The 15,712-nt window shown below is 44.4% G+C and overlaps 1 protein-coding gene across 1 annotated transcript; it reads left to right on the forward strand.

Moving 5' to 3' along the window:
* The first annotated feature begins 1,778 nt into the window (after positions 1–1,778).
* Positions 1,779–14,993, forward strand: LOC121530823 (potassium voltage-gated channel subfamily A member 2-like). The gene is made up of 4 exons (XM_041836088.2): positions 1,779–3,731; positions 6,893–7,126; positions 12,033–12,276; positions 13,264–14,993. Exons 2-4 carry the CDS (start codon positions 6,936–6,938, stop codon positions 14,380–14,382), a joined length of 1,554 nt encoding a protein of 517 aa, XP_041692022.1. The 5' UTR covers positions 1,779–3,731; positions 6,893–6,935; the 3' UTR covers positions 14,383–14,993.
* The last annotated feature ends 719 nt before the right edge of the window (positions 14,994–15,712 follow it).

Below are 15,712 nucleotides of genomic sequence, written 5' to 3' on the forward strand. Positions count from 1 at the left end.
TTAGCGTAAAATTCTGTTCTGATACCAGATTCGAATTACGCAACTTAACACATTGCCTGTCCATATATGTATATATTCTTAAATTCCATTCCTTACTAGATTTGTGTGTATTGGGTATATGTTGTGAAATTGTTAGATATTACTTGTTAGATATTACTGCACTGTCGGAGCTAGAAGCACAAACATTTCGCTACACCCGCAATAACATCTGCCAAACACGTGTATGTGACAAATAACATTTGATTTGATTTGATTTAGAGTATGGTTACATTTAATTTGCTCTGTTGAACCTACCCTTTGGAATGACTTTACTAGCAACAGTGAATCCATTTAATTATCAAGAGATCTCTCAATAATCATTCTAACGATAACACACTGGTAGTAATCAGTGACCAATATCAAAGCAAAGCAGGGCTTGGTTAAAATCCTGGATGGGAGACTAAGGGGGACCTGTAGATACATCAACTCTCCAGTAGGAGGTGCTGTCCAACGTATTTTTTTATTTTTTTATGACAGTGGACATAACGTTTTAGATCAGACATTGTTTCAAAGGTACAAATTCAACATATTTTATACAAGGTTTGTCTATGTTGGAAATTGGTTACCATGATTGCATAATTCTGTGGCTGAAATTTCACCCTCAAAAAAACAGTTGATTACTTTTTGCAAATCCATTGTATTTTCCACATAGATTCCACGTCACAATATGTTGACAGATGATGTTGATTCCACCAGTTTGTGCCCAGTGGGTGGGTGATCACTCTAAAGGTGTACTCATGCTTCCCAACCAAAACATTTTGGAAGAGCTTGTGCATAAATTATGATTACATTTTGTGAAGTTTTTGTTCGTTTTGGACTTCGGTAAGCGCTTTTTCGGTTGATAGGGTTCACCCATTTTTTTTTTGAGGCAAGCATAAGTCAGTAGCCGAAGTCTACGCACCTTAGTCGATGATTGGTCAACTGTAGGGATTCTTCAGTAAAGTCTTTGTTGTCGTTCAATGAGAGAGGACTAGTTTTCATGCACATTTTTTCACTTACGGCACCAAGCATCTTAGTTAGATGTAAAATTGCGCGACTAAGATCTCCTCTGCAAAAAACGTCAAAATGAATTACAGATTTCTTGAGTTATCTTAGATTCATTCTATTTTGAGGTACAGCGTCTCAAAATGGACAAACAGTACTATTGCTGCTTTTTTTCTCGTTTTTCAAGCGAATGTCTTTCAAGGGAGTATACGAGCACACTCGTTCGGCTAGCTGCCAACTGAACTGAAGCATGCTGCCTTAAAACAGGCCTGCAGGCTGCAGAACAGGAGTGGAGCGGTTTAACCACAGATAGACAGATGCTACAAATCACTGCCATTGTTAAGAGCCCTGGCTGGCTGGCTGATTGGCTGGCTGGCTGGCTGGCTGGCTGGCTGATTGGCTGGTTGGTTGGCTGGCTGGTTGGCTGGTTGGCTGGCTGGTTGGCTGGTTGGCTGGTTGGCTGGCTGGTTGGTTGGCTGGCTGGCTGGCTGGCTGGCTGGTTGGCTGGCTGGTTGGTTGGCTGGCTGCCTGGTTGGCTGGCTGGCTGGCTGGCTGGCTGGCTGGCTGGCTGGTTGGCTGGCTGGTTGGCTGGTTGGTTGGCTGGCTGCCTGGTTGGCTGGCTGGCTGGCTGGCTGGTTGGCTGGTTGGTTGGTTGGCTGGCTGGTTGGCTGGTTGGCTGGCTGGCTGGCTGGCTGGCTGGCTTGCCCACTCCTAGCTCATGCATATATTACACACACACACACACTCACGCCTCAGACACGTTTACTGCCACCACACACACACACACACACACACACACACACACATTGATGTCCTATACACGCAGAGTAAATGTAATGCCATAGAACAGTAAAGCAGCCAAATGGATGTATTTGGGTAGAAGCCAAAGTATACCACTTATCCTCCTATAGCCAAATACACCTCTGTCAAATATTATTTATCCTTGCATGTTAACATCCTCTTTAAACAACTCACACATAAATAGTTGTCTTTGTTAGCTCAACTAGTGGTCTTTAGTTTTACTATTTCGTTTTTAGACTTGATCTTTAGTATTTTACCATATACAGATAATCATGCCATGACAGTGTCTCTCTTAGAAACAGTAATAGTTCAACTAGCTGATGATGCAGGATACAAAATAATAATAATAATATGAATAACTTGGTGAACCGTTTCTGCCTATTCACGCAACGCGTCCCCTTTAATGTGCATCTCGAGGCGCGGCGCGCGCGGGGCTCTTTGTTTTGCGCGCCAACGTCCAACCGCAGCCCGCGCGTTTTAGCGCCAAACCAGCTGATGATGTGAGACTTGAGGGAAACGGAGAGAGAAAGAGAAAAACAGACAGAGACAGATATTAGACGCATCATGTCTGTTTAACTTCTAGTGAGCTCCGGAGAGAAGGGCGGAGAGCAACAATAAGGATCCGTTTTCTGTGTTTATGAGGAGGAGACGCGTCAGGTCCCCCAGCACCAACCCCAGCGGAGAGAGCAGCGCGGCGGATCCCCCAGCATCAACCCCAGCGGAGAGAGCAGCGCGGCGGATCTCCCAGCATCAACCCCAGCGGAGAGAGCAGCGCGGCGGATCCCCCAGCACCAACCCTAGCGCGGCAGAGCGACAGAGCAGCGCGGCAGAGAGAGAGAGCGGCATCGGGGTGATTGTTGCGTTGTTGCATGTCTTCTCTCTCTGAATGCTGAATGCCTAGAGAGCGGCGAGCTTGACTAACTAGGCTGATTATGATGACTGAAGTGGCAGCTGCTGTGAGCTGCTATGAGCCTAGCGCATGGAGGCTGCTGTGTTCTGCCTGTCTATCTGATATGATGATCCGCACCGGAGAGAGCGAGGTGCTGCGGCTACAGAGCATGTTGTCAGAGCCACCTGCCGCTCCTAGCGGGCACTGACTGGTTCTACCCTGGTTCTACCCTGGTTCTACCCTGGTTTATAGGCGTATCTGCTGCTAATAGAGAGACACACATACTGAACACAGTCAGTAAAACAGACTACAGTATGGTGGTGATGATAGTGATGATGATGGTGATGATGATGATGATGATGTTTGATAGTTGTTGCATGAACTTGGATGAACAGGTGTGTCTCTCATCACACATATAATATAGCTCTGCTGTTTTCATCCCTATTGAAAACGGCCACTATCCTCCCCTGTGTCTTCACAGATCTCCGCTAAAGGACTAGCTACATTACCTTACCGCTGTTCCAGGCAGCGTGATAACCAAAAGGACAAGAAGAACGAGTCTTATTCTGCTGATCCCTGCATCTCTGGGACATATTTTTTTTTAAAGTGCTCTCTGTATGAAAAGCGTCCCTCCCTGCGCACCACCACCATCGCCCCTTCACCCACAGAACGGGTACCAACTGGTGGCTGAGCAGAGGCAGCAGAGGCTGAGAAGGGAGGTGGCGAGTGCTCCGAGGCAGGCAGCCTCAAACGCAGCCCTCCCCCTCTCCCTCCAGACAGACGCCCCCCGGGGGTGAATGTGATATATGGCCGGCTCCATGGTTACCGTGGGCTGTGACTTATAGCGCCCCGCCACACCGGAGGAGGGGGGTTCTCCATCTCTCTCCACAACGACCTTCACGTGGTGTTTTTTTTTGTTTTGTTTTTTTAATCTCCGAGCAGATCGTCTTCCCCCCGGAGCTGTAAACACGTCCTCCTGCCCCGCAGCTGCCCAGTGCGCAGGTGCCAATAGAAACAGGTAGGCTATGGTTCACTATTCTATCGTCACGTTACCTGTATGTTTCTAGATACACACCCTACGACAGTGTTATAGGAGGCCTGAGTAGTGACAGTAATGACAATAGTAGCCCAGCATGCCGCTACTGCAGTAGCCTATTCTGTAAGTCGATGGGTATATATCAACAAGGAGGCTGGTATAGAGCTGGTGATGGGATACCAATGTATATTTAAGGTGTTGATGTGATACCGATGTATATTAAAGGTGGTGATGTGATACTGATGTATATTGAATGTGGTGATGTGATACTGATGTATATTGAATGTGGTGATGTGATACTGATGTATATTGAATGTGGTGATGTGATACTGATGTATATGTCAGCCTGTGATTCATAACTGTCTAGCATATACAGTGGGGGAAAAAAAGTATTTAGTCAGCCACCAATTGTGCAAGTTCTCCCACTTAAAAAGATGAGAGAGGCCTGTAATTTTCATCATAGGTACACGTCAACTATGACAGACAAATTGAGAATTTTTTTCTCCAGAAAAACACACTGTAGGATTTTCAATGAATTTATTTGCAAATTATGGTGGAAAATAAGTATTTGGTCACCTACAAACAAGCAAGATTTCTGGCTCTCACAGACCTGCAATAGGTAAGCAGCTTGGTTTGAAGAAATCAACTGTGGGAGCAATTATTAGGAAATGGAAGACATACAAGACCACTGATAATCTCCCTCGATCTGGGGCTCCACGCAAGATCTCACCCCGCGGGGTCAAAATGATCACAAGAACGGTGAGCAAAAATTCCAGAACCACACGGGGGGACCTAGTGAATGACCTGCAGAGAGCTGGGACCAAAGAAACAAAGCCTACCATCAGTAACACACTACGCCGCCAGGGACTCAAATCCTGCAGTGCCAGACGTGTCCCCCTGCTTAAGCCAGTACATGTCCAGGCCCGTCTGAAGTTTGCTAGAGTGTATTTGGATGATCCAGAAGAGGATTGGGAGAATGTCATATGGTCAGATGAAACCAAAATATAACTTTTTGGTAAAAACTCAACTCCGTCGTGTTTGGAGGACAAAGAATGCTGAGTTGCATCCAAAGAACACCATACCTACTGTGAAGCATGGGGGTGGAAACATCATGCATTGGGGCTGTTTTTCTGCAAAGGGACCAGGACGACTGATCCGTGTAAAGGAAAGAATGAATGGGGCCATGTATCGTGAGATTTTGAGTGAAAACCTCCTTCCATCAGCAAGGGCATTGAAGATGAAACGTGGCTGGGTCTTTCAGCATGACAATGATCCCAAACACACCGCCCGGGCAACGAAGGAGTGGCTTCGTAAGAAGCATTTCAAGGTCCTGGAGTGGCCTAGCCAGTCTCCTGATCTCAACCCCATAGAAAATCTTTGGAAGGGAGTTGAAAGTCCGTGTTGCCCAGCGACAGCCCCAAAACATCACTGCTCTAGAGGAGATCTGCATGGAGGAATGGGCCAAAATACCAGCAACAGTGTGTGAAAACCTTGTGAAGACTTACAGAAAACGTTTGACCTGTGTCATTGCCAACAAATGGTATATAACAAAGTATTGAGAAACTTTTGTTATTGACCAAATACTTATTTTCCACCATAATTTGCAAATAAATTCATAAAAAATCCTACAATGTGATTTTCTGGAATTTTTTTCTCCTTTTGTCTGTCATAGTTGACATGTACCTATGATGAAAATTACAGGCCTCTCTCATCTTTTTAAGTGGGAGAACTTGCACAATTGGTGGCTGACTAAATACTTTTTTTCCCCCACTGTATGTGTATTTAATGTGATATTGTGATTTTATTACTAATGTGTATTTATTTTGATACTAATGTGTATTTAAACTGGGAATGCAATGGTAATGTAATACTAGTGTGTATTTTAGGAAAAATATATAAATATACTCTAAAAATTAGGAATTAAAAAATTAGAAAAAATAAATAAAAATAATTGTAAAGTGGTTGTCCCACTGGCTATCATAAGGTGAATGCATCAATTTGTAAGTGGCTCTGGATAAGAGCGTCTGCTAAATGACTTAAATGTAAATGTATTTAAGCTGGTAATGCCATGGTAATGTGATACTGGTGTTTGTCAGCCTGTGATTCATAACTGTCGAGGATTATTCCAATTTGTCTCTGGTTTAATATTTCATTCAGACCTCTTCAATAATGCAGACCCAGCTCCTCTTGGCTGCTTCAGTCCTTCAACAGATCAAATATTACCAATCTGCTCCCCATTATGTAAAATAGACATCAAGTTAGTCCCAAATGGCACCCCATTCCCTATATAGTGCACTACTTTAGACCTGGGTCCATATGGCTGTGGGCAGAAGTACTGCAGTAGGTGGGGAATAGGACTGTATTTAGGATGGACACATCAACACCTGCATGCTTCCCTCTCTCCACCATCTCAGAGCCTAGGATAGATGTGGTAATTGGAGACTAATGTATGTGTGGACAGTTGAGAGATTGTGTATGGCTGGATCCCAAATGGTACCCTATTCTCTAATGTACTACTTTTGACCAGCACCCTATGGGCCCTGGTCTAAAGTAGTGCACTATATAGGGAATAGGGTACCATTTGGGAAGCTGACAGAGTGTATCTATCCCATAGAGATTGTATGGAATGGATGGAGCACTCAGCTGCTAATCAGGTTATCCTGGAGGTCTTACCGGCCAATGGAAGAGTTGATCCAGTATGACTGGGGATACTATTGATCTGTGGCTCGTATGAAAGACAACTCACAGCCAGTAATCAGCTAATACAAGCAGACAGGATGGCGCCTCCTCTATCACATTAGTCATAATGTAGAGAAGATCTCCAACATTACATGGAGAATCTCCTTGTAAAATGCTGTTCAGTCCAGGACTACAGTGTAATTGGTGTCCAGGTAACCAGCCTTGTTTGCAGCTAGTGACATGATTAAGAACTTTTATATTTTAAAAAATTGTGTTGTGTTTGTAAATGTGTGAATCGTATCTAACCATCCTATCATCCTATCCTATCGTCTTATCATCCTATCCTATCATCCTATACTATCATTCTACCATCATTTCATCATATCCTATCATCCTATCATATCATCCTATCATATCATCGTGTCCTATCATCCTATCATCCCATCCTATCATCCTATCCTAAGATCGCCCCCCCCCCTCCTTCCCCCTCTGCCCTCTTCCTCCACCATGACGGTTGCTACGGGTGACCTGGGGGATGAGGCGGCGGCCCATCCCGGTGACCTGTACGAACCAGAACCGGACTACGAGTGCTGTGAACGCGTTGTCATCAACATCTCCGGGCTGCGCTTCGAGACGCAGCTGAAGACCCTCTCCCAGTTCCCTGAGACCCTGCTGGGGGACCCCAAGAAGAGAATGAGGTAACTAGAGTACTTGTTTTTTTAGTTTTTGTTTTTTTTTAGGGGGTAGATCAGCTTTAATATTGCAGATAGATTGTAACTTCCATCAATGTAATTGTCTGCATCACTTCCAATCCCCCCATATGTTTTTCTCTCTCAGCAAAAATATATATATATATATATATATATATATAGTGGGGAAAAAAAGTATTTAGTCAGCCACCAATTGTGCAAGTTCTCCCACTTAAAAAGATGAGAGGGCCTGTAATTTTCATCATAGGTACACGTCAACTATGACAGACAAATGGAGAATTTATTTTCCAGAAAATCACATTTTAGGATTTTTTATGATTTATTTGCAAATTATGGTGGAAAATAAGTATTTGGTCACCTACAAACAAGCAAGATTTCTGGCTCTCACAGACCTGTAACTTCTTCTTTAAGAGGCTCCTCTGTCCTCCACTCGTTACCTGTATTAATGGCACCTGTTTGAACTTGTAATCAGTATAAAAGACACCTGTCCACAACCTCAAACAGTCACACTCCAAACTCCACTATGGCCAAGACCAAAGAGCTGTCAAAGGACACCAGAAACAAAATTGTAGACCTGCACCAGGCTGGGAAGACTGAATCTGCAATAGGTAAGCAGCTTGGTTTGAAGAAATCAACTGTGGGAGCAATTATTAGGAAATGGAAGACATACAAGACCACTGATAATCTCCCTTGATCTGGGGCTCCATGCAAGATCTCACCCTGTGAGGTCAAAATGATCACAAGAACGGTGAGCAAAAATCCCAGAACCACACGGGGGGACCTATTGAATGACCTGCAGAGAGCTGGGACCAAAGTAACAAAGCCTACCATCAGTAACACACTACGCCGCCAGGGACTCAAATCCTGCAGTGCCAGACGTGTCCCCCTGCTTAAGCCAGTACATGTCCAGGCCCGTCTGAAGTTTGCTAGAGTGCATTTGGATGATCCAGAAGAGGATTGGGAGAATGTCATATGGTCAGATGAAACCAAAATATAACTTTTTGGTAAAAACTCAACTCGTCGTGTTTGGAGGACAAAGAATGCTGAGTTGCATCCAAAGAACACCATACCTACTGTGAAGCATGGGGGTGGAAACATCATGCTTTGGGGCTGTTTTTTCTGCAAAGGGACCAGGAAAACTGATCCGTGTAAAGGAAAGAATGAATGGGGCCATGTATCGTGAGATTTTGAGTGAAAACCTCCTTCCATCAGCAACGGCATTGAAGATGAAACGTGGCTGGGTCTTTCAGCATGACAATGATCCCAAACACACCGCCCGGGCAACGAAGGAGTGGCTTCGTAAGAAGCATTTCAAGGTCCTGGAGTGGCCTAGCCAGTCTCCAGATCTCAACCCCATAGAAAATCTTTGCAGGGAGTTGAAAGTCTGTGTTGCCCAGCGACAGCCCCAAAACATCACTGCTCTAGAGGAGATCTGCATGGAGGAATGGGCCAAAATACCAGCAACAGTGTGTGAAAACCTTGTGAAGACTTACAGAAAACGTTTGACCTGTGTCATTGCCAACAAAGGGTATATAACAAAGTATTGAGAAACTTTTGTTATTGACCAAATACTTATTTTCCACCATCATTTGCAAATAAATTCATAAAAAATCCTACAATGTGATTTTCTGGAAAAATTTCTCATTTTGTCTGTCATAGTTGACGTGTACCTATGATGAAAATTACAGGCCTCTCTCATCTTTTTAAGTGGGAGAACTTGCACAATTGGTGGCTGACTAAATACTTTTTTCCCCCACTGTATATTTTTCAACTGTACTGTGATGTTTTACAAAAGTTCTGAACCTTTCTATTCTCATTGTTTCTACAGTTTGTGAATAGAAAATAAACATATTTCTTAAAAGTATTATTATATTATTGATCGATTGACTATGACTTTTCAGATCACCCAGTAGTGCTATCTGCAGGGTCAGCTCCATGCAAATATTGCAATCCTTTAGCCATTCCTGGACCTGTGTCCAGAAACAAGCTACAAATGGACAGTACCATAACAAATGATCTAATGATTCTGTCTCTTCGCAGCAAAATCTGCAGAGCTGGGAAGATTGTATCCCCCATACAAATAACATTCTATTGGTAGCAAGAATTTTATATAATAATTTAAATTGAAAGATTCTATATTTTGAATCCAGTGTCGTTTTGCGTATCAGTTCATAAACACTATGCCATGGAATCGGTACGTCAAAAATCTCTTCCCAACTATTTTGCAATCTATATATAATAATAATAATAATATGCCATTTAGCAGACGCTTTTATCCAAAGCGACTTACAGTCGTGCGTGCATAAATTTTTGTGTATGGGTGGTCCCGGGGATCGAACCCACTACCTTGGCGTTACAAGCGCCATGCTCTACCAGCTGAGCTACAGAGGACCACCCATATATGGGACAGCTGTCAATCTTTTGGTCCTTAAATGAAACTGATCAACTTTTTTATTTATCACAGTTTTCCTTAACCAATTATGTTCTTTAATGCCGACAGACAAGTTCCTTACTTTCTCCCCCTTCCACTTTCCTCTTCCATTTTTGCGGTAAGGCTGCAATTATTTGGTTGTAATTTTGGGTAGAGCAGACATTTCCATATGTTTTTGTTAGCTGCATGTGCGACATAACTCCACCATTCCTACCGATAATATCATTTACGAAGATTATACCTTTTTTTTGTTTTTTCTCAAAAAATATATTTTTTAAATAAATTAGTATATTTGAGTTTAACCACAATATTTGTTTCAATATTTGTTCTGTCATTTCTGGAGGATTAAATTGAAATTGCAACCAACTTTCTATGGCTTGTTTTAGAAATAGTGATATTTGGGAGATTATTTCCTTTTCAAATACCTGAAAGTGAGGGGTTGTAATCTGAATAAAGGGAAAAAGTCCCTTCTTGAACATTGGGTGAGACAATGTTACTAGTTTGCTAGAGAACCAGTTCGCATTTAAGTATAATTTTTGAATGACTGAAGCTTTTAATGATAGGTCTAATGCTTTCATATTTAATCATTTCTGTCCTCCGAATTCATATTCATTATATAAATAGGCCCATTTAATTTTGTCTGGCTTGCCGTTCCAAATAAAATGGAATATTTTTTTCTCATATAATTAAAGAAACTGTTCGCTAGGCGTAGGCAAGACCATAAGCAAATAGGTAAACTGGGATAATACTAAAGAGTTAATCAGGGTGATTTTTCCACAAATTGACAGGTATTTACCTTTCCATGGTAGCAAGATCTTATCTATTTTTGCTAACTTTCAATTAAAATATTTTGGAGTGAGATCATTTATTTCCTTTGGGATATGTATTCCGAGTATATCCACATCACCATCAGACCATTTTATTGGTAAACTACATGATAATGTAAAAATTGTATTTTTTAGTGATCCAATATGTAATATAGTACATTTATCATAATTTGGTTGTAATCCAGAGAGGTTAGAAAACGTATCTACATCCTCTATGAGGCTGTGGGGGGATTCAAGTTGTGGATTTAAAAGAAAACATGAATCATCAGCGTACAATGACACCTTTGTTTTTAAGCCCTGGATTTCTAATCCTTTGATATTTTTGTTGGATCTGATTTTAATAGCTAACATCTCGATGGCAATAATAAATAGATATGCCGATAGTGGACAACCTTGTTTCACTCCTCTTGACAGTTTAAAACTTTATGAGAAATAGCCATTATTTACTATTTTACACCTAGGGTTACTATACATGATGATTTTAACCCAATTTATAAGAGATTGTCCAAAATTGAAATGCTCCAGGCATTTATATATAAACCCCAGTCGTACTTTATCAAATGCCTTTTCGAAGTCTGCTATGAATAGCAGGCCTGGTTTCCCATATTTTCCATAGTGTTCTATTGTTTCCAATACTTGCCTTATTTTATCTCCAATGTATCTTCCATGTAAAAAACCTGTCTGATAAGAATGAATAATGTCCGACAATACCTTTTTAATTCTATGCGCTATACATTTTGCTAGAATTTTTGCATCACAACACTGAAGTGTAAGGGGACGCCAATTTTTTTAATGGACTGGATCTTTATATTTTCCACTTGTATCCTGTTTCAGTAATAATGAAATCAGGCCTTCTTCTTGAGTGTCTGATAATCTACCATTTACATAGGAGTGGTTAAAACATGCTAATAACGGTCCTCTGAGTAACTAGAGTACTTTAGTAATATTGGTTGTACTGTGTCTGTATGTTAACTCCAATAAGATAATGAGGTAACTATAGTACTTATACATATTACTCTTTAATGTTTGCTGTTTATTGTAATTTCTTTCAGTTTGTATCTACTAGTGACATTGAGGGCTCTATTCAATCCGTATTGCGGAAATTCAGTGTTACAGCGTGATTGAAATGTAAAAGCAATGTTCCCGTGTTCCCACGGAGACTGCATTCACAGTAAACGCTGCAAATGTTGGCTCAATCTGAAATTAACTTTCCATTTCTGTCTCGTAATCTGCAATACACATTTAACAGAGCTATCTCGTAATCTGTAACGCTTCAGCAATACACATTTAACAGAGCTATCTCGTAATCTGTAACGCTTCAGCAATACACATTTAACAGAGCTATCTCGTAATCTGTAACGCTTCAGCAATACACATTTAACAGAGCTATCTCGTAATCTGTAACGCTTCAGCAATACACATTTAACAGAGCTATCTCGTAATCTGTAACGCTTCAGCAATACACATTTAACAGAGCTATCTCGTAATCTGTAACGCTTCAGCAATACACATTTAACAGAGCTATCTCGTAATCTGTAACGCTTCAGCAATACACATTTAACAGAGCTTCTAAATCTATAAAGTATTAATACATCATACAACCCCCCCCCCCCAAATCAACCCTCTCTTTCTCCAGGTACTTTGACCCTCTGAGGAACGAGTATTTCTTCGACAGGAACCGGCCCAGCTTCGACGCTATCCTCTATTACTACCAGTCAGGAGGGAGGCTGCGTCGGCCGGTTAACGTCACTCTAGACATCTTCTCCGAGGAGATCCGCTTCTACGAGCTGGGAGAGGAGGCAATCGAGATCTTCAGGGAGGATGAGGGCTTCATCAAGGAGGAAGAGCGTCCTCTCCCAGAGAACGAGTTCCAGAGACAGGTATATTCTAATGATGTATCTTTTTATCTTAGGCTGCAGTTACAGGGCACAATTAGAAAAGCAATTTTAGCTGCTTGCAACTGAGTTGCTTCTTGATTGCTCGTGAACCCCCCCCATGCAACTAATAAGCAACTCAACTGAAACGTCCAGTTGAAACTTTTCAACTTTGTGCAACTCGTTGCAAACAACAGCGAATCAAAACGAATGCTTTTGTCAAATGATCCATTTGAAGGTTGGGAACTCCAGCCCAGTAGTCATGTCAACACAGCTGTCAATGCTGCGGAACAGTGGACGGGAGAGACATTACACTAACGGGACCTGGATAAATAAATAGTGGCATCAGGACTAGTAAAGGTTTATGTCCATCAGGACTAGTAAAGGTTTATGTCCATGGTTTGGAAGTAAATGACTACAGTAAAACCCAGACCTCTCTCTGACCAGTTTCAACTGAAATTGTTCAACATGAGCTGCACTCGTTAGAAAGCTTGTTGTTAGCTTGGTTAGCTCGTTGCTAGCTCTCTAGCTAGCTTGATCAAACAGTGCTGGCAATTTCATTTTGTCTAGCTAGCTAAATTGTACAGCCAGCATTTTTTATAAATCAATAATGGAACGGTTGAATAAACAAATAATTTGTGAAATCACACTGTAACGCAGCAGATGACATGGGGTGAGTTTAGAATTCTCAAACAATATGACAGAAGCATCTTCAATTTCATTGGCTGTTGCATTACATTTTTATGGCGTTTGAGTTTCTTCATGTAACAGCAAAGTTGCTTTAGATGATGTCACTTTCAACCTGCAACTGCAACTAAAATTGTGTGAAAAGTTGCTTTGTGTAACTCCAGCCATATGCATTAATTAGTGGCACAATGTCTAGTTAATCTAAACTGGACCATGAGTTCTGATAATATCAAGTACAACTCAGAGACTGTTTGCTGTCTGCTGTACATTTTATGAATAAAAACGTTGACCTTTGACCTTGAACAGGTGTGGCTGCTGTTTGAGTATCCAGAGAGTTCCGGCGCGGCCCGCATCATCGCCATCATCAGCGTCATGGTGATCCTGATCTCCATCGTGTCCTTCTGCCTGGAGACACTCCCCGTGTTCCGGAACGACGAAGAGGACGATGGGAACAAGGTGTTCCAGCCCTTCAACAACTCCACCTCTTCCTCCACCTCCTCCTACTTCACCGATCCGTTCTTCATCCTGGAGACGCTCTGCATCATCTGGTTCTCCTTCGAGTTCCTCGTCCGCTTCTTCGCGTGTCCTAGTAAAGCCGGGTTCTTCGGTAACATCATGAATATCATCGATATTGTGGCGATTATCCCGTATTTCATCACGTTGGGCACAGAGCTGGCAGAGAAACCGGAGGACGGGCAGGCAGGGCAGCAGGCCATGTCCCTGGCCATCCTCAGGGTCATCCGTCTGGTCAGGGTGTTCAGGATCTTCAAGCTGTCCAGACATTCCAAGGGGCTCCAGATCCTGGGCCAGACCCTGAAGGCCAGCATGCGGGAGCTGGGCCTCCTCATCTTCTTCCTCTTTATCGGAGTCATCCTCTTCTCCAGCGCCGTCTACTTCGCCGAGGCCGACGAGGCGGACTCGCAGTTCAGCAGCATCCCAGAAGCCTTCTGGTGGGCCGTGGTTTCTATGACCACCGTCGGCTACGGCGACATGGTGCCCACCACCATCGGCGGGAAGATCGTGGGCTCGCTCTGCGCCATCGCCGGCGTGCTGACCATCGCCCTGCCCGTCCCCGTCATCGTGTCCAACTTCAACTACTTCTACCATCGGGAGACGGAGGGGGAGGAGCAAGCGCAGTATCTGAACACTCCCGTCGCCCCGAAGGCCGACTCAGCCGAGGACCTGAAGAAGAGCGGCCGCAGCAGGAGCGGATCCACCCTCAGTAAGTCAGACTACATGGAGATACAGGAAGCTGCACTGAACCACAGCACGGAGGACTTCAGAGCAGAGAGCCTCAAGACGGGCAACTGCACCCTGTTGGCTAATGCTAGCACCCTGTTGGCTAATGCTAGCACGGGTGCTAATGCTAACACATTGGCTAACACCAACTACGTCAACATCACCAAGATGAGAACGGATGTATAGCCTGCTTCTGGCGTTATAACGGCGACTTCCTTGGCTGTAGAGGTGCAGGGGGACTGGAAGGAAAGAGTAGGGAGGAGAGGACTGAGGAAAGACCCCTACTCTCTCTGATGTTGTAGAAGGCTTGCAGTCCCTACTGTGGGAGTCTAGACTGGATCACTAAAACCCTGGTAAGAGTAGAGGTCCTGCATCTCACCCCCCAAACGGATCTGTTCCTAACTCAACCCCTTGCCCTTCCTTCTCCTGTTGGGAGTTGAAGCGTCTTTGTGTGTTGGGTGACTGCATGGCGTTAGTCTGGCCTGTGTGACTGTTCAGCTGTCCAGTAGTCATCTACCTGCTCCGCTCGCTACAGTAGCCCGATAGCAGCCCAACTGCCGACTGGGACTAGGCTATATAAACACACTGACAGCAAAGCATGACCACACCCTTGTCTTATTCCACACTCTGCTGGTCCCGTCAGCACAGATCTAGCATCAGCCTGCACTGAACAAATCCTAGCCGTAACCGGTAGGAGATATACTGCAAAACTGACCTCAGATCAGCCTCTCATCTCCTAACTACTTAGCTCTAACTGCCAGCCCTGAACCTCTCTCCCACCCCGTACCCCCTGAACATCTCTCCCACCCGTACCCCCTGAACCTCTCTCCCACCCCGTACCCCCTGAACCTCTCTCCCCCCGTACCCCTGAACCTCTCTCACCCCGCCCCTGACCTCTCTCCCAACCCTGAGCCTCTCTCCCCTGAGCCTCTCTCACACCCCATTTCCCCCTGAACATCTCTCCCCACCCTGTACCCCCTGAACCTCTCTCCCACCCCATACCCCCTGAACCTCTCTCCCACCCTGTCCCCTGAACCTCTCTCCCACCCTGTACCCCCTGAACCTCTCTCCCACCCCAACCCCCTGAACCTCTCTCCCACCTCGTACCCCCTGAACCTCTCTCCCACCCCATACCCCCTGAGCCTCTCTCACACCCCATTTCCCCCTGAACATCTCTCCCACCCTGTACCCCCTGAACCTCTCTCCCACCCCGTACCCCCTGAACCTCTCTCCCACCCGCGCCCCCCTGAACCTCTCTCCCCCCCCGTACCCCCTGAACCTCTCTCCCACCCCGTACCCCCTGAACCTCTCTCCCACCCCATACCCCTGAACCTCTCTCCCACCCTACCCCCCTGAACCTCTCTCCCACCCGTACCCCCTGAACCTCTCTCCCACCCGTCCCTGAACCTCTCTCCCACCCCGTACCCCCTGAACCTCTCTCCCACCCCGTACCCCCTGAACCTCTCTCCCACCCCATACCCCCTGAGCCTCTCTCCCACCCCGTACCCCCTGAACC

Source organism: Coregonus clupeaformis, chromosome 24, assembly GCF_020615455.1.
Source record: "Coregonus clupeaformis isolate EN_2021a chromosome 24, ASM2061545v1, whole genome shotgun sequence".
NCBI lineage: Eukaryota > Metazoa > Chordata > Actinopteri > Salmoniformes > Salmonidae > Coregonus > Coregonus clupeaformis.

Excerpts from the sequence above, each read along its gene's own strand:
- LOC121530823 (XM_041836088.2), top strand. The coding sequence starts at position 6,936 with ATGACGGTTGCTACGGGTGACCTGGGGGATGAGGCGGCGGCCCATCCC. Across the intron at positions 7,127-12,032 it reads GACCCCAAGAAGAGAATGAG|GTACTTTGACCCTCTGAGGA; the intron begins GTAACTAGAGTA and ends CTCTTTCTCCAG. Across the intron at positions 12,277-13,263 it reads AGAACGAGTTCCAGAGACAG|GTGTGGCTGCTGTTTGAGTA; the intron begins GTATATTCTAAT and ends GACCTTGAACAG.